The 18642-nt window shown below is 44.0% G+C and overlaps 2 protein-coding genes across 3 annotated transcripts in view; one reads left to right on the top strand and one right to left on the bottom strand.

The window, feature by feature from the left end:
• LSM2 (LSM2 homolog, U6 small nuclear RNA and mRNA degradation associated) overlaps positions 1–12941 on the top strand; it is a 40279-nt gene extending 27338 nt beyond the window's left edge. Inside the window, exons 2-6 of the mRNA XM_073641756.1 lie at positions 1813–2071; positions 2514–2581; positions 5576–5606; positions 5883–5942; positions 6094–12941. Coding sequence (XP_073497857.1) covers positions 2069–2071; positions 2514–2581; positions 5576–5606; positions 5883–5942; positions 6094–6219 — 288 coding nt within the window. The 5' untranslated portion in view covers positions 1813–2068 and the 3' untranslated portion in view covers positions 6220–12941. The remainder of the gene's footprint in view (positions 1–1812; positions 2072–2513; positions 2582–5575; positions 5607–5882; positions 5943–6093) is intronic.
• LOC141155101 (uncharacterized) lies at positions 7194–16894 on the bottom strand. Of its 2 annotated transcripts, none has more exons than XM_073641755.1 (7): positions 16413–16894; positions 15659–15691; positions 13716–13998; positions 13432–13580; positions 8734–8816; positions 8585–8651; positions 7194–7588 (listed from the first exon to the last, which is right to left on the bottom strand). In XM_073641755.1, the coding sequence occupies exons 1-7, from the start codon at positions 16615–16617 to the stop codon at positions 7539–7541; spliced, it is 870 nt and encodes a 289-aa protein (XP_073497856.1). In that variant the 5' UTR covers positions 16618–16894; the 3' UTR covers positions 7194–7538. The 2 variants fall into 2 exon arrangements, with proteins under 2 accessions (XP_073497856.1, XP_073497855.1); XM_073641754.1 differs by having other exon boundaries at positions 13716–14001; positions 16413–16891.
• Positions 16895–18642: the final 1748 nt, after the last annotated feature.

The raw sequence follows: 18642 nt of genomic DNA, 5'->3' as shown, positions 1-18642 counted from the left end.
CCGCTCAACCGCAGCCAGGTAAGAAGAACTTTTTTTTTTTACTTCATGGGGCAGGATTGGAGTCACATAGGGCAGAATGGGAGACACAGGGCAGGATGAAGGACTTCAACTAGAGATGCAGTCTGTTACCTATACACTATATAGTATATACAGAGCTTCAGTGTGTAATGTTACTGGTGATCCCTGTATTACCTGTTCACTGACACTATACAGGGATCCTGTGTATAAAGTCATTGGTGATCCCTGTATTACCTGTACACTATACACTATATATAGAGCTCCTGTGTATAATGTCACTGGTGATCACTGTATTACCTGTACACTGACACTATATACAGACCTGTGTGAAAAATCACTGGTGATCACTGTATTACCTGTACACTTGCACTATACACTGTATACTATGTACAGAGCTCCTGTGTATTATGGCACTTCTGGTAATATTATTATTGTGTTTTTATTATTAATGATCAGTATAAACTTCCTCATCTTGAGAAGCAGAGTTGTGCCCGACTCTTCCTGTAATTCCCTTCGGCCACAGCACCTTTCTTCATTTACATCCCGCAGACTTCACAGCTAGGACACTTTTGTTGCCCCTATCATTAAGGGCTGAATCCTTTAGTGGTCATAGTTAGGCATGAGAGGACCCATGGGTGTTTGGGTTCGTCCCAACTTTTGTCCGAACTTCGGTTCAGGTACCAGAACTCTACCCGAACCCCATAGAAGTCAATGGGGACTATCTCTACTGGAACAATGAACACTAAAATGGACTTCCAGAAGTCTGTGTTTGGAGATCAGCACTGGACACTAGGTGTTCGGTACCAACCCTGAACTTTACAGTTCGGTTTTGCTCATCTCTAGTCGTAGTTTCCAATCATTCACCTTTTGGAACAATATTTTTTTTTTTGTAAATACATGTATTTGGGGCTAAGCCTTATTTTTGCAATTTAGTTTCATGAAAAATGTTGCTTGGTTTGGATTTTACAGGCTGTTTTTTTTTTTTTTTACATTCAATTTTAATCAATAGAAAAGTGGTTTCCAGCTCCAGTAAAATCATTTAGTTTATCGAAGAATCGTTAAAATGCCAAATCCTGAAGGGAAGAATAATAAAATTGATGAACAATTGCTACGCGTTTTGGACACGGCTCCGGCGTCCTTTGACAGAACACCGGAGACGCGTCTGAAACGCTGGAGCTGGAAAGCACTTTTCTCTTTTATTGATTATTCCACGTCAGCACGAAGCTCCATGCTCCACTATATTGAACTGCAACAAGTGAGCTGGCATCTACCTCAAATACCACTGATTCAATTTTAATGTCTGTGGCTGTAAATTGGCCGAGACGAGAGGAGCTCGGAAAACAGACAAAAACATTACAAACGTTCCTGTCAGAACGAGCTCACTGATGGGTTCTCAGCTAACTCATTCTACAGCAAAGAATAGAGGTGCAACACAGAGGCTATGGAAGGCAAAATAGGTCATCAAACACAATTGTAAAAAAAATTACTTTTAGCCTTAAATACATGCATTTAAGTAAAAAAAAAAGACCCTAAAATTGAACAATGTGATGACAGTTGTGCGACAAGTCGTGTAGCGTTATGTTCACATTTTATTTTACTTGGATGCTGCACGGTTGCATCCGATCCCATAAGAATCCATTGTAAAGTGCAGCATGTGGTGTTCACATTTTTACGGGATATCTCAGCCTAGAATTGTGCAGTCAGATTACAACATGTCTGTACTAAAACCTCATCCAGAGTTTATGATCTGAGGCTACAATCCGCGCAGTATTCCAATGCGGTTTTGTCTTTCAGCCTCCCGCAATCAGAACCTTTTTGGTCTTCACAAACCTGGCCGCCACGCAGCGCCATTGCGGGGAAGTTATCACGTGGTATCATCTCTATAATGTCGCCTGGAGGCAATTGAGACACTGATTGGTTGCCGAATTCTTGCGAGATTTCGTGCCCGGCATTGAATAAAAGCGTGAGGCGCTCGTCGGACGGCGGTTTCTGGTTTCTAGGAAGTCACAGACCAGAGAATCCCGCCCTGAGTGACTGCAGCACCGACACCATGGTAAGAACAGCCCGCAGCCCCGTGTTTCCGACAGCACGTGATCAGATGAACTGCAAGTTCCAGCATCCTCCAGCCATTTTTCCTAATGTCAATTGGGCCAAGGGAATGCTGGGACATGTAGTTCTGCAGCATCTTAAAGTCATAGGCCACATATATCATAAAAGGGATTTTCTACATCTCTGCCAGCTGTCTGAGATTAGACACTTGGTGATATCACAGAACTGTCTCCTTTCCTGACTGTTCCTTACACTGTGTCACTAAATGTCTCTGCCGGGCATGCGACCAGTTTGGTTCACACCGGATGCAATTGTGGCCAAGTAGTATCAGCTGTGTACGAACAGGACTGTCCGCATTCACTGACAGCAAGTAGCTTCCGCTTACACGGCCGGCTGGGTGTTTTCTGTCGCTTGCCTTCCCCTGACCTTTCTCTTCTCTTCTGCAGCTTTTCTATTCGTTTTTCAAGTCTCTGGTGGGGAAGGACGTTGTGGTGGAGCTGAAGAATGACCTGAGGTGAGAGCCTTGGTCCTGTCAGGATGGATGTTGAGATTTGGGAGCTGCGATGTCCTGACCGCCCGCCGGTCTCCTGACCCGGACTCAATGGTGGCTTTGTATGTGACTACAAGGCTTTAAAGGGGTGGCCCAGGCCTGGACAGCCCAGGTTCTTGCTGCCTCATCTCATTTAACCCCCTAAATGCTGCAGTCCCAGCATTTAGAAGGGAGGGAGGGGGTTCCCTCTCCCTTCAGATCGGCGCCCTCTGGGGTCAGCCAGCTATGGAAAGCCTGTTAGACCCCATGCTGAGAGCATGGTCTAAGAGGCTTCTGTCATTGCAGCACTGACAGGTAAAATGCACTGCAGTGTTGGCGCATGGCAATGCATTATACCAGTGATCAGACTAAGGCCGGTTTCACATGTCCGTATATTTCTGTTACCGGAGATATCCGTGTCCATGTGTGCCACATCAGGAGCCGGCGCCTGGGAATCGGCGCTACAGTTAGTGCTGTTCCCAAGCGCCAGGTGCTCAACACTGCCCTCATCATGGTTCCCTGCCTGCACTGCGATCAGCACCAGCAGGGACAATGATGAGAGTGGTAGTAGTCTTCTCTCGCAGTGTCCCTGTGTAAAAATAAGAATAATAAAATCCATATACTCACTTGTCCGGAGATGTCCCCCACTGTAATCCTCTGACCGCTGACACCGCGGAGAATGAGCCGCTGCAGCGAACAGCTCAGGAGCGGTGCCCTGTCACTCACTGAGCGCAGCTCCCGAGCCTGCTCGCTGGAGCAGCTCATTCTCCTTGGTGTCAGAGGAATACGGCAGGGGACATCTCCGGACAAGTGAGTATATGGATTTTATTCTTATTTTTACACAGACACTACTACCCTCATCATTGTCCCTGCTGGTGCTGATGACAGCTCCGGCAGGGAACCATGATGAGGGCAGTGTTCAGCACCCGGCGCTTGGGAACAGCACTAACTGTACAGTGATTCCCAAGCACTGGTAAGTAACACAGATGTCATCTGTGTGAGACGTTTTGCGGACCGTGCATCCGCAAAAAAACTGACATGTCAGCGTGTGGAGCACACGGGCATGAGGTCCTTGGAAACACACTGACATGTGAGCAGACCCATTCGAATGGGTCTGCGTGTCATTATCTCCAGTACGTGTGGAAACTGTCACCACACGTATTTAAAACGCGGACGTGTGAAAGAGCCCTAAAAAAGTTAACGTCCCATAGAGGCACTAAGTAACAAAAAAAAAAAAAAAAAGTCACATTATTTAACACCTACAGTGAACTCCATAATAAAAAAATGTGGCAAAAAGATGCTTTTTTTATCATAAAGCCAAAAAAAGTACAGTAAAACGTGATCGAAAGGACGTATGTAAATAAAAATGGTACCGCTGAAAACTGCATCTTGTCACGCAAAAAATAAAAGCCGTCATACAGCTCCATCAGCGGAGAAATAAAGTAAAAAAGCTATCTCTCTCAGAATAAAGCGATGCAAAAATATATATATATATTTTTTTTTTTCTATAAAAAATTTTTGCATAAAACAAACAAAACATAAAAGAATCTGGTATTGCTGTAATCGTACTGACTCGGAGAATAAAGTCATCTAGTCACTTTTACCACACACAGAACAGCATAAAAAAAAACAATTCCTGAATTGCTGTTTTTTGTTTTTCTGCCACCCAAAAATCAGAATAGAAAGCGATCAAAAAGTATCACGTGCCCGAAAATGGTACCAATAAAAACATCAACTTGTCCCGCAAAAAAAACTGTCGGCCGAAATATAGGAAAAGTTTTAGCTCTCAAAATATGGCAATCCAAAACCTTTATTTTGCAAAAAAAAAGCGTCTTTTAGTGTGTGACAGCAGCCAAACATAAAAACCTGATATGAATCTGGTATCGCTGTAAGCGCACCGACCCGAAGAATAAAGTCATCTAATCACTTATACCGCACGAGGAAAGGCGTAAAAAATAAATAAAACCAATTTTTCACCTGCTGCTGATTTGTTCATTCTGCCTCCCAAAGATTGCTCACATTTATCCTGTGCTCTACGCTGAGCTCTTACACCGGGGTTTCCATGTAAATATCTGAAATACGTGATTCAGACGGAACCCTGGGCGGAAGATTCCATATAATGAGGCAGATGGAGGCACCATAGATGCCATCTGGCCTATGATCCCTCGGCGTCCGTCTTTTTAGGTGTGCAGAATAGCAAAAAGACGAACACTTCTGAATAGAGGCCAGCCGGAGTACAGAGTAACTCTGCTGCCTGATTATAGTGAATGGATCCCTCGGGGGTTTCATCTGAATCATGTCATGTGGGAAATATTATTTAACTCTTTTGTGTGACATGACTCTCTGGTTTAAGGGCATAAAAATTAAAAGTTTGAAACTTGTGAAAATTTTTCACCAAAATTCTTTTCTTTTCACAAATAAACGAAAAAAAAATCCACTTAAATTTATCAGTATCATAAAGTACAATATGTCATGAAAAAAACATTCATAGAATCAGCGGGAGCCGTTGAAGTGTTCCAGAGTTATTACCTCCATAAAGTGACACTGGGCAGAATTGTAAAATTTGGCCTGATGATGAAGATGAAAACATGCTGGAGGGGTGAAGGATTTAAGGTTTGGGTGAGGGAGACCCCCGTGGTCAGTACGTGTATACAGACTGTGGATTCTATAGGATGCCGTTGGTGCGAATCACTTGGCAAAATCCGGTGTATCGTCCTCGTCGGTAATCTGTGGCCACTACATGGGAGGAGATGCTCAGGGATCCCACCAAAGGCGTCCGCAGCTCTGCTCTTGATTAGCCGTCCTGGTATGACATAATCATTGTGATGTGACGCGCACATGACAGGCTGGCTAATCAATCGTAAAACGCAGATGCAGTGACTGAGTCTTTATTCTCCTGTCCGCTCCCCTCGGACGCTCGCACACAATGCCCCCCACTATCTGATCACAATACCAGTAATTCTCTCCTTCCTCTTGCAGCATCTGTGGGACTCTGCACTCAGTAGATCAGGTAAGAGACCTGTTGGGATCACACGTCGTCAGCACCCGTGAAACAGCCTCTGGTTCTGACTACACACAAGACAATGGTCTGTTTAAACGCGCTTCTATGCGTACAGAACAGTCTGTAATACAATTGTTCTCGGCAGCACATCAGCCAGTTTGCACCATACAATGTGCTGCTGAGAACTTTTATTTTTTTTTCTTCTGAAATTGCGCCACTTGTGGCCATAGGTTGTGTCTGGTATTGCATCTCAGCAAAATGTTAGTTTTATTTTATTCTTTGCAGTATCTGAATATCAAACTGACAGACATCAGCGTGACAGACCCCGAGAAATATCCTCACATGGTGAGTCCTTCATCCTCCATGTTGTACTTTGCAACTCCCAGGCTCCATAATCTGTACCCGCTGAGAGTTGTAGTCTGACAATGGTTGTAGAGCCGTGACCCGATTGTCTGTGTCACATTAACCCTATACTTCCCGGCTTCTCTTCGGGCAGCTCTCTGTGAAGAATTGCTTCATCCGCGGTTCTGTGGTTCGCTATGTCCAGCTTCCTGCCGATGAGGTGGACACCCAACTACTGCAAGATGCGGCGAGGAAGGAGGCCGTGCAGCAGAAACAGTGACGTGTGCGAGCGAGTGGAGACCCCACATCAACATCCCGGCCGGAGGCCTCCTGGGGGTTTTACATTTAGGAATAGCACTTGGACTATTAAGATGGGTGCAAAAAAGTATACAGCCTTCCTGCTGACTGCAGGGTGCGGCGTTTTGTTTTCTCCCCTTTTTTTTCACATATGAACCCTATTATTTAAATGGGTAAAATCCGTTTCCTGGATACTATGGGGTTTTAGATTATTTTTTTTTTTTTAACGATGTAACGTGTGCACTGTTATTGCCTCCTATGAAAGGTTATGGGAGTAAAGTGACTTTGGTTCTATTTTTATGTTTATAAATAAAATTCTCTTGAGGTCCCACATGCCCCAATGTACCCAGTGACTGGAGTGGATTCGTACTTTCACAAACTGACTTCTAATATGTAAGTTCTTGGGAGTATATAATAATGAGGGAACGATATTGCTAAAGTGTAACGACTGGGGATATTAATAAGTGCCGTTCAGATGTCCCTCGAAACAGACTGTGCTCTGATCGCAATACCTGGCCTGACCAGCGGGACTGGATTTGCACTAACTAAGTAATGGGCAAGAATGAGACAGTTAGCTGTGGGCCGGGGCACCTGGCGCTGTGGGCCGGGTATTGTGATCCAAACACTGTCTGTTTTCAGGGACTTGTGAAATCTGCCTCTTGCTCTTGGGTATTACTTAATGGCCTTTTACCCAACTGAACAGATGGTGGTCCACAGTTATCAAGTGTGTTTTAGCCATAAAAAGTCACAAATTGTATAAAAATTTTCAATTACTTGCTAAACGTTGAAAAAGTGGGTATAGAGTATCCGGTAGGAGGGGACAGCCAACCACTTGTATGCAGATTTCTTAAGCTTTTGTGCTAAAATTTGACACCATTTTGAGGAGTAGTCTGTACCTACTCTTAGAAGGGGACGATTTCATTTTCTGGATTTAGGACCAACTAAAACGGAGCCACATTTATTACGTGGTGTGCAGCCTTTTTAATAAATGCATTTAAGTAAGGAAAAAAAAAAATAATTAGATTTTTCTTTAAGGCATCCATAAGTGCTTATATAAGTGATTAGTCGGGTGATTCCTCCTTTCCTACGGGCGTCGTCCCCTCTTTGGCTTGGTTGTCATCTGCCTGGTGGATATCATCACTTTATCACCACACCGAGAATGACTTTATCAGAAGGTACATTGCGGTAGTTTCAGTATCGTTGAATGTTGGTTTGTTTGGTTTTTTTCTTCTTTTTGTTTTATTGCATTTCCTTATAATAGAGAATAAACGTTCTGCCGCGGCTCGGAGGATCCTGGAGATCTCACAGGACCTTGCTGGTCTGTATCATCAGGGGGACGCAGGTGTTGTTATCTGCAGAGTCAGGGAGAAGTGTTACATGAAATCTATACATCAAGGTCTCATCTACAGCGCCCGGAATAGAGAAGAGCAAGTCTGTGATGTTTAAGCTCTATATCCCTGTGTATAAAATAAATATGGAGGCTGGAATATGAATTTAATGGGGTTTCTGGTCATACAATATTGAATTCCATCATCGGGTCAATGGGGGTTTGATACCCTACTCCACTGCTGAGCTGCAGTTCTGGCTCCGCTCCCTGTTTATATGATATCAGCTGATGAATACGATCTGATATTGGCGATCAATCACAAGGAAAGGACATCGATATCGTCAGGCTGGAAAACACGTGAACACGAAGGGATCTCTACTGGGACCTCCATGAATTAGGGTAGAGGGAATTAGGAGGGTGACTGTTAGCAGAAAGGAGTTACTCATCTTTACAAGTTATCACCAATCCTTGCTGAATGAACCCTGAGAGCATGATGGAGCAGTGGTGAGATGTGTGGACCTCCTCTATGGGACTGCTGGAGATAGTGGAGTACAGCACTCGGCTTTTTCTGGCAGTCCAATAGAGAATGAATGGAAGAGTTGTCCTCACGTGTGGCTACCGCTTCCTTCAGAGCTCTGTTTTCAGGATCAGCTGTGGTCCCAGCAGTCAGACCCCCACCAATCTCTCTACCGTGAGTGGGCAGTCATATGACCGCAGGTATGCAATTCGTATACTTCCGACCACATTCCGACTAGACGTGTCCAGCCTCGATTAATACACTTTCATTGAGTGAGGCCACACATGTCTAGTTGGCACATGCCCGCCCGGCACAGGACAATCCTGACAGCGTGCACACTGCGCTTTGTGAGGATTCACATGTTTGCAGTCATAGAGTGACTGCAGCCTTGGACCGCAAGCCCGGACAACCCCTTTAATGTCAGTCAGTGCATCTATTTGCTTCGCTGGTAGAGTTGGTGCAAATCGATTTGCACAATCCTATTGTTTTCTGTACATGACCCACCTCGTTGTATGACGTTGTCGATCCCCCGGGTCAGCATCCTCATGTTAGTCTTCGCTTTCTCCTTGAGCTGGTGACGATATAATATCTGATTATGTGTCGTCAGCAATACCGAGAGAGGCAGCAACATGGCGGCGGGGGAGAGGACTCACCATCAGGACCATCATTTCCGTGTTCTGTAAGAGGTTGGATCCGACACTGGACTGACTCGTTATCATTAGTCCGAGCTGCCGATCTGTTGAGGTGATTAACATTGATTATTGATTGCTGTCTGGAGTAATAGCTGAGCGGATCTATATTTTGCAATCAATTCACACTTGGTTTGGCGCATGCAGGAAAAATAGAAATAAAAAAAAACCTGCTAAATTGATATTTAAATTCCTCGTCTGTTCTATCGGTCTCTGTTTTGTCACCTTATGCTATATGACTAGGATAAGATCCATAATAAAACCTGCAGTGGAAAATGACCACAGCGGCCTGATCCTTACTGCAACTGCCCGGACTGGAGATGATGCAGATCCTGGCAGTCTAAGGGTGTGTTCACATTGAGCGTTTTGCTGCGGTTTTAGAGCAGAAACTTCTCAAAAACCACAAGGAGTTGAAAAATTGTGAGTTTTGGTTGCAGAGTTTGTTCTCTGAATATGCAGCAAAAAACATGGGGTCAGCTGTGACATCGCCTAATGTGAATGGTGGATTGTGTGTTATCTACTGTATATAGAGGTGTTCTCAATCATTGTACAGGAGGAGGAGGAGGAGGTGAGATGTGACATCACCTAATGTGAATGGTGGATCCTGTGTTAGCTACTGTACATAGGTGTTATTAGTCATTGTACAGAAAAAGGAGGAGGTGATATGTGACCACCTATTGTGCATGATGGATCCCGTGTTATCTACTGTACATAGAGGTGTTATCAGTCTTTGTACAGGAGGAGGAGGTAAGCTGTGACATCACCTATTGTGAATGGTGGATCCTGTGTTATCTACTGTACATAGAGGTGTTATCAGTCTTTGTACAGGAGGAGGAGGTGAGCTGTGACATCACCTATTGTGAATGGTGGATCCTGTGTTATCTACTGTATATAGAGGTGTTATCAGTCATTGTACAGGAGGAGGAGGTGAGCTGTGACATCACCTATTGTGAATGGTGGATCCTGGGTTACCTGTCATTGTAATCCTGCCTCTGCTGATAAGAAAACTGCTGAAAACTCTTCCAGCAAGGACAGGAAGCCCCGGTAGTCAATGTAAAAAATGCAAGATTACTATTTTTTTAAATAAAAACTGTAATCTGAAAAAAAAAAAAAAAAAAAGAACTTTGCCAAAAGTTTTAGATACAAAAGAGAGATTTCTGTAGTGACGCCCAGCTCTGCTCTCCGCCACCTGCCCTTGTAAACACAGTAGATGTCGCAGTGAGATCTGTGTGACCTGTGGAGGAGAGCCGAGCTAAGCGTCTTTACAAGTCCTACCATATACCACAGAGAGAGCCAATTCTGACCTCTCCATTTATTTTCCCTGCATGACACTTCCTACCAGCGGCGTAACTAGAGTCTGACGGGCCCCGATGCAAGATGTGGACCGGGCCCCCCAATCCTGAATAATATACAGTATATACACTGCTCAAAAAAATAAAGGGAACACTTAAACAACAGCATATAACTCCAAGTCAATCACACTTCTGTGAAATCAAACTGTCCACTTAGGAAGCAACACTGATTGACAATCAATTTCACATGCTGTTGTGCAAATGGAACAGACAATAGATGGAAATTATTGGCAATTATCAAGACACCCTCAATAAAGGAGTGGTTCTGCAGGTGGGGACCACAGACCACATCTCAGTACCAATGCTTTCTGGCTGATGTTTTGGTCACTTTTGAATGTTGGTTGTGCTTTCACACTCGTGGTAGCATGAGACGGACTCTACAACCCACAGAAGTTGCTCAGGTAGTGTTGCTCATTCAGGATGGCACATCAATGCGAGCTGTGGCAAGGTGGTTTGCTGTGTCTGTCAGCGTAGTGTCCAGAGGCTGGAGTCGCTGCCAGGAGACAGACCAGTACACCAAGAGACATGGAGGGGGCCGTAGGAGAGCAACAACCCAGCAGCAGGACCACTACCTCCGCCTTTGTGCAAGGAGGAACAGGAGGAGCCCTGCAAAATGACCTCCAGCAGGCCACAAATGTGTATGTGTCTGGACCAACGATTAGAAACCGACTCTATGAGGGTGGTATGAGGGCCCGACGTCCACAGATGGGGGTTGTGCTCACAGCCCAACACCGTGCAGGACGCTTGGCATTTGCCACAGAACACCAGGATTGGCAAAGTCGCCACTGGCGCCCTGTGCTCTTCACAGATGAAAGCAGGTTCACACTGAGCACATGTGACAGACGTGACAGAGTCTGGAGATGCCGTGGAGAGCAATCTGCTGCCTGCAACATCCTTCAGCATGACCGGTTTGGCAGTGGGTCAGTAATGGTGTGGGGTGGCATTTCTTTGGAGGGCCGCACAGCCCTCCGTGCTCGCCAGAGGTAGCCTGACTGCCATTAGGTACCGAGATGAGATCCTCAGACCCCTTGTGAGACCATATGCTGGTGCGGTTGGCCCTGGGTTCCTCCTAATGCAGGACAATGCCAGACCTCATGTGGCTGGAGTGTGTCAGCAGTTCCTGCAAGATGAAGGCATTGAAGCTATGGACTGGCCGCCCGTTCCCCAGACCTGAATCCGATTGAGCACATCTGGGACATCATGTCTCGTTCCATCCACCAACGTCACGTTGCACCACAGACTGTCCAGGAATTGGCGGATGCTTTAGTCCAGGTCTGGGAGGAGATCCCACAGGAAACCATCCGCAACCTCATCAGGAGCATGCCCAGGCGTTGTAGGGAGGTCATACAGGCACGTGGAGGCCACACACAATACTGAGACTCATTTTGACTTGTTTTAAGGACATTACACCAAAGTTGGATCAGCCTGTAGTGTGTTTCTCCACTTTAATTTTGGGGTGACTCCAAATCCAGGCCTCCATTGGTTAATAAATTTGATTTCCATTGATGATTTTTGTGTGATTTTGTTGTCAGCACATTCAACTTTCTACAGAACAAAGTATTCAATGAGAATATTTCATTCATTCAGATCTAGGATGTGTTATTTGAGTGTTCCCATTATTTTATTGAGCTATATTGTGTATATATATTTTTTTTTGAGCAGTGTACATGCGCCTTCCATCCTGGTATATATGCCCCTCAACTTGGCCCCATCCTGGTATATATTCCCCGTTCTGTTGTTATTTAATGTACAGTCTAAAAGAAAATAAACCATTATACTCACCAGGGGCGTACATAAAAGTCATGGTGGTCCCATAGAAGAAGTATAATGCACCCCACATAGTCCTCCATATAATATGCTACACAGCTCTGTCATTGCCAACAAAGGATATATAACAAAGTATTGAGATGATTTTGTAATTGACCAAATACTTATTTTCCACCAAAATTTGAAAAAAAATTTCTTTCCAAATCAGACAATTTGATTTTCAGGATTTGTTTTCTCATTTTGTCTCTCATAGTTGAGGTCGACCTATGATGTCAATTACAGGCCTCTCTCATTTTTTTAAGTGGGAGAACTTGCACAATTGGTGGCCGACTAAATACTTTTTTTCCCCACTGTATGTCACAAATATGGAGCGCTGACCATTAAGAAGATATATTACAAAATTAATCAGCATTAAAATTGAACCTATTTAGATTAATAGTGTTGACAGGTAGGCATTCACTTCTTTGTAGTACTGGTAATGAGTTCTGTTTGTTTACAAAGTCTGCTATTTTGATGGACAGAAAAGCCTAATCTGCAGCGCACACCAGAAACATAACATTGTATGTGTAAATATATTTATCAATGATCTGCTTGCAAACTGATAAACTGATCCATCAAACCTTTCATGGTTCCTTTAAAGGGGTTGTGCGATAAGCAATATATGTAACCCACGGCCGGCGTCCCCACCCGGCGCACCCGGGCAAGTGTTGGGGCCCCGCACAAATTGGGGGGCCCACTCGCCTTTCCCTATCCACAGAGACTGCGCTGCTGAGACACTGCGTCCTCACTCCTCCCTTTTACACCATTCCCAGCAACTGGGTAGGTGCACTTTCCATGCTCCCATAATCTTTATCTCCATTATGTTATGCTTAGATTTGTGAACTTGACACTATGACCATTGTTCATCAAATTTTTCTATTATGTATATGTTATCACACTTATTTTATGATATGTTTTTTGTCTTGCCTTTCTATATATGTTGCAGTACACTGATGAAGGTCGTGTTGACCAAAACATTTTCTGTGGACTGCTATTAAAATTACATTTAATTTATGCCTTTGAGTGCCGAGGTTTTTTCTATATTACTACGGTATTGGACCCTACTTGAGCACCTGGTCCAGTAGTGCTGCTGTTTATACCTTATGGTAGTACAGAGTCCAGCAATGTGGGCTCACCCGTATAAACTACTGTCCACACTTCTCTGTCTCTGGCTAAGACTAAACCCCAGTAAAGGTCTTTCCACCTTCCACACCTAGACTCTGAATGAGGCAGCTGAACTGCCTTAAATAGGCTGTTCCAAGGACTGGAACTTGAGGTATGGGAATGGCCAGTCCCACGCAGCTCTTCTGACCGTTCCTAAAACCCTGACCCCAAATCCACGCCCTTTAAAAAAAAAAAAACCTCTCCACACTATCTGTGCCACAGCCTGGTTCGCCGGGTCCTACATCACCGAGGCTAGCCACCTCGGTGACACATACCTCCTATCCAGGACTTGTCCAGATGCAACTTTACATGCTATAGGACTATGTGCAGACATAGTTACCTGGTACATTAATGACTGTCACCTGAACCTCACACAGAGTCAGCGTATCAATGCGGTTTGGTATGACCACAGTGATATATCGTCCAAAGATCCCGAAACAGGGAACGATGGTGGTTGATCCTGCAGGCATGGACTTGATGACTGAGCAGCTGGAAGAAGAAAGGATGTGAGGCAGTTATTGGGCTTTTGCACATATACATCTTTTGAAAAAATATCAGGGGAGAGACTTAGTAAGATGATACTCTAATATCAGCAGATCTTAAAACCCCTTATCTTCTGCTCACCTTGGGTTATACACTCCATAACCTTCCAAACTCTCACCCACATGGATCTCGGCCCAGGGCAACTGACTGGTCACAGTCGTGAGCTGGCTAGTAATGGCGACTGTGTTGATTTGATAACCACGTCTCAGGTCCACTGTCCACCATGGCTGGTACTCATAGGCCGTCTTACTGCAGGAGCCGCTCTGATAGTTGGTATTGGTGTTGCCGTCTATGGCGCGGTGAGCTTCTCCCTGCCCTGGGTTTGAGCTGGACTGAAAGGCGAGACCCTGCAGAGCCACGTTCACTGCTGGAAGAGAGGACGGACATGGCTGTATATAATCTGTCTGGGCTTCAGACGTCCAGCATTATTTACATCTGTTTACTTTGCACAGGATGGGAGCTGTGTCCATTAAAGTGCTGATGGGACCTATAAAAGGCCTATAACACGCCTGCATTACAGCAGATCACAAGGGTAATAAAGCTCCTGACACCGTATAAAGTAGATCGGGCCATGCATTTCTACAAGGAGGACTGACTCCAAAGTTTGTATAGTCATATAAAATGTGATGTAGCAGCATAGTGTTGGAGAAACCCCTGGATAGGATCCCATGTAGCCATCGTGACTACCGATTTTTAGGCAATACTGGTGCTTTATCCTAAGAGAACGTTCACATAACCATTAACCCCAGCTTAACTTCAGGTCTTGTGATCTGAACGAACAGTATTATAAGCCGATATGACATTGTTCGTTTGGATCACGAGACCTATTCATGTGAACGTCCCATCTCAATGTGTTCGGGTGCCCCTTTAGATGGAAGGACCATGATACTGGCACCATCATAAGAGATCCCCAATGCCAGGACCACAGAGGGTATTTTCACATTGGGCAGATTTGTTGCACAACTTTTGGTGACTACCCCATTAATCCTCATGGAGCTTGTAGAAATCCACCCCCATTCAGACAACTGAACTGATTTTCTGTGGCAAAAGCAATAAATCCATCACGGCTGATTACTTGGACAACCCCTTCTTAAATGTCCAAGTTCCCCAGGTAAAATAAGAAAAGCTTATACTCTTCTTACGCACCGGCTCCGTTCCAGCATTGTCTTGTCATTGTTATATCACGTAGCTGCTGACTGGCTGCAGCCTTTACTATATCATCAAAGCAAACAGAATATTGATGAGGAACATCTGATTGGCGACCATTGATTAGCTGCAGTGGCCACGTGAAAAAACAATGCCACCTCACCCTCTCGAATAACAGCGTTGACATCGCTGGAACGGTGCCGCTGCAGGAGGTGAGTATCCTTTTTATTTTCTGTGAAGCATTGAATTCACTAAGCTGGTGTTGTCCAGAAGTGGACAACCCCTTTAAGAGGGAGTTGACATGGGTCATATTAGCTGTGGTTAATTTCTGTGGCAAATTTGAACTTAATTGTGCAGATTGGGTGCAGATTTGGACAGACCAGGGTAAGGGAAATAAGAGCTAGTTGGCTGAGCTATGAGGCCAGATGTACTTATAAAAAGTTCTTTGAGCCTCCTGTGGCTACTGGGCTCAAGGAGTTAACAGCTGAGCTGACGTCCCTGGTTTCACCACAGTCAGCAGATCTGCAGGTAATCCACAGCAGAATCGGCAACACTAAGATTTGCAGATTTTAGGTTCCCCACTGAACTCAATGGGGGAAATTCTCAGCCAACTACCCAAAAGCTAATATTAGCATCATGCCAATAGGATCTACGGAAATAAATGCATTATAAATGTTCCTCAAGAAGGGTCAAAGTGTCCTAATCATGGAGCTCTGAATAACAGCCTGCCACGTAAATGGTAAAATTCTTGGGTCCTGCAACTGCCTTTAGGTGATGCATGATACATCTTTAAAGTCTACTATGAAATCTATGTAAACATAATAATTACACTGTAATTATAAAATATATAACATTTACTTTACCAAAAAGTAACTTACCCACAGATTCCACCTTTGTTTCATACTTTAAGCCTGTTGACACAACACCATGATATATGTGACAAATGAACCTAATGTATACAATCTAAACACAAAATAAAAAAGGTCAAGAAAATTATTTCTGGAGTATTATTCCTAATCTGAACATCCTAAACCCCCAGCATATGATAGAATGTGCCAAACTGGCATGTTTAGAAAATATGGTCCCGCTATGGGGTCTTAAGGGATCCCTGAAATGAAATTCATAATGGTGAAAGGAGGTTTTAAAGTGCTGATATGATCTTTAGCAAGAAGTGTAACTTCAGCCAACAATCCCCTATAGTTTTAGTTACTACATAGCATATCTAAACTTCCATGTAATTGGTCAAATCCTACACCTGTCATCTTACTCCAACCATTATGTGCATGCTAGGTCAGACTGGTAAATACACATTCCATGTATAAATGGAAACTGAAGACTTTGATGCCAATATTTAGAAACCCACATATATCCAGTACCCAATTTCCCTGACCCTCAAGTGTTGGAAGGTGTGAGCCGTAGGGGATGTCTTCCCACTCCTCTGCAATCTTAGAAAATAGATTAAATCAAACCATGGGAAAGAAAACTGAGTAAGTCCCTGTCCCATTGTTCAAACATGTGTGTTCAGTGGTGGAGCTTAGTTGAGAAGGGGCTTCTTATAACATGGGTCTCACTGCTAGGACTCCCAGAGATCGGCTATAATCTGTGTAGGAATTTATGATTTCTATCACTCACCTACAAGCACAATAAATAGAATTGCTCGGAAAGTCTTCATCTCTTCAAGATATCCAGATAATAATATAAATTCATTATTTCCGTGTCGCTCCATCGTTCTCTGGCATTTTGCATAGCAAATCAGGACTATGTTTAGTGTATGTAGATCAATGGCCACTAAACCTTGAGTCAATAGCTTATACGTAGAGCCGTGGCTACCGCTCATACTATGTATGTAAATATATCTGGTACAGTGGGGTTAGATCTGTAATGATCATGGGATGTGGGTATGAAGTTCTGCAGCAGCTGACGTGTGAATTGTCATGTTCTGCAGCAGCTGAGGTGTATATCATGAGGTTCTGCATCAATCTTAGTTCTCCATGATGTATTCTATATGTGATCATCCAGTAATATTGCCCACTCATGGGAAGTCTGGAGGATGATGATGGCAGTGTGACCTCATCTATAACATGACTTCTCTGTGTAAAGATGCAATAAAACTTGTACTTATAGTATTATAGGTAGAGCTGAGGACAAGAAGTGAATAAGGGCAATGCTTCGAGCGTGAAGATAAAGAGTTAATAAAAAAAAATTAGGGAGTGATAACCACTGATTACTTCTTACAGCTAATAAGGAAATCTAAGAAACTCATGAAACTGAGTATTCAGCTGCAAGCACTGTATGTATATATCACATTACATCATAGTGAGTGACTCTATATTGCATCACATAGTAAAGTTTCCTGCAAAGCTTTATACTAAACTAGTCTACTGCATGCACTTACAGGATGATATTGGCCAATAAAATGTTTCCTTTGATCATGAGATAGATTCTAGATTCTAGAGAGAGAGAGAGAGAGAGAGAGAGAGAGCGATAGATACACTGGGTACAGAAAGTATTCAGACCCCTTTAAATTTTTAACTCTTTGTTTCATTGCAGCCATTTGGTAAATTCTAAAAAGTCAATTTTTTTCTCATTAAAGTACACTCTGCACCCCATCTTGACTGAAAAAAAACAGAAATGTAGACATTTTTGCAAATTTTTTAAAAAAAGAAAAATGAAATATCACATGGTCATAAGTATTCAGACCCTTTGCGCAGACACTCATATTTAAGTCACATGCTGTCCATTTCCTTGTGATCCTCCTTGAGATGGTCCTACTCCTTCATTGGAGTCCAGCTGTGTTTAATTAAACTGATAGGACTTGATTTGGAAAGGCACACACCTGTCTATATAAGACCTCACAGCTCACAGTGCATGTCAGACCAAATGAGAATCATGAGCTCAAATGAACTGCCCAAGGAGCTCAGAGACAGAATTGTAGCAAGGCACAGATCCGGCCAAGGTTACAAAATAATTTCTGCATTACTCAAGGTTCCTAAGAGCACAGTGGCCTCCATAATCCTTAAATGGAAGAAGTTTGGGACCACCAGAAGTCTTCCTAGACCTGGCCATCCAGCCAAACTGATCAATCGTGGGAGAAGATCCTTGGTGAGAGAGGTAAAGAAGAACCTCAAGATCACTGTGGCTGAGCTCCAGAGATGCAGTAGGGAGATGGGAGAAAGTTCCACAAAGTCAACCATCACTGCAGCCCTCCGCCAGTCGTGCCTTTATGGTAGAGTGGCCCGACGGAAGCCTCTCCTCGGTGCAAGACATATGAAAGCCCGCATAGAGTTTGCTCAAAAACACATGAAGGACTCCCAGACTATGAGAAATAAGATTCTCTGGTCTGATGAGACAAAGATAGAACTTTTTGGTGATAATGCTAAGCGGTATGTGTGGAGAAAACCAGGCACTTCTCATCACCTGCCCAATACAATCCAAACAGTGAAACATGGTGGTGGCAGCATCATGCTATGAGGGTGTTTTTCAGCTGCAGGGACAGGACGACTGGTTGCAATTGAAGAAAACATGAATGCGGCCAAGTACAGAGATATCCTGGATGAAAACCTCTTCCAGAGTGCTCTGGACCTCAGACTTGGCTGAAGGTTAACCTTCCAACAAGACAATAACCCTAAGCACACAGCTAAAATAACAAAGGAGTGGCTTCAGAACAATTCTGTGACCATTCTTGACTGGACCAGCCAGAGCCCTGACCTAAACCCAATTGAGCATCTCTGGAGAGACCTGAAAATGGCTGTCCACCAACGTTCACCATCCAACCTGACGGAACTGGAGAGGACCTGTAAGGAAGAATGGCAGAGGATCCCCAAATCCAGGTGTGAAAAACTTGTTGCATCATTCCCAAGAA

The sequence above is a fragment of the Phyllobates terribilis genome, unplaced genomic scaffold (assembly GCF_046119375.1).
Source record: "Phyllobates terribilis strain yellow unplaced genomic scaffold, ASM4611937v1 Scaffold_7__3_contigs__length_470593459, whole genome shotgun sequence".
Classification (NCBI taxonomy): domain Eukaryota; kingdom Metazoa; phylum Chordata; class Amphibia; order Anura; family Dendrobatidae; genus Phyllobates; species Phyllobates terribilis.
Note: the sequence above shows the minus strand (reverse complement) of the source record. Positions and strands in the feature narration are given on the sequence as shown.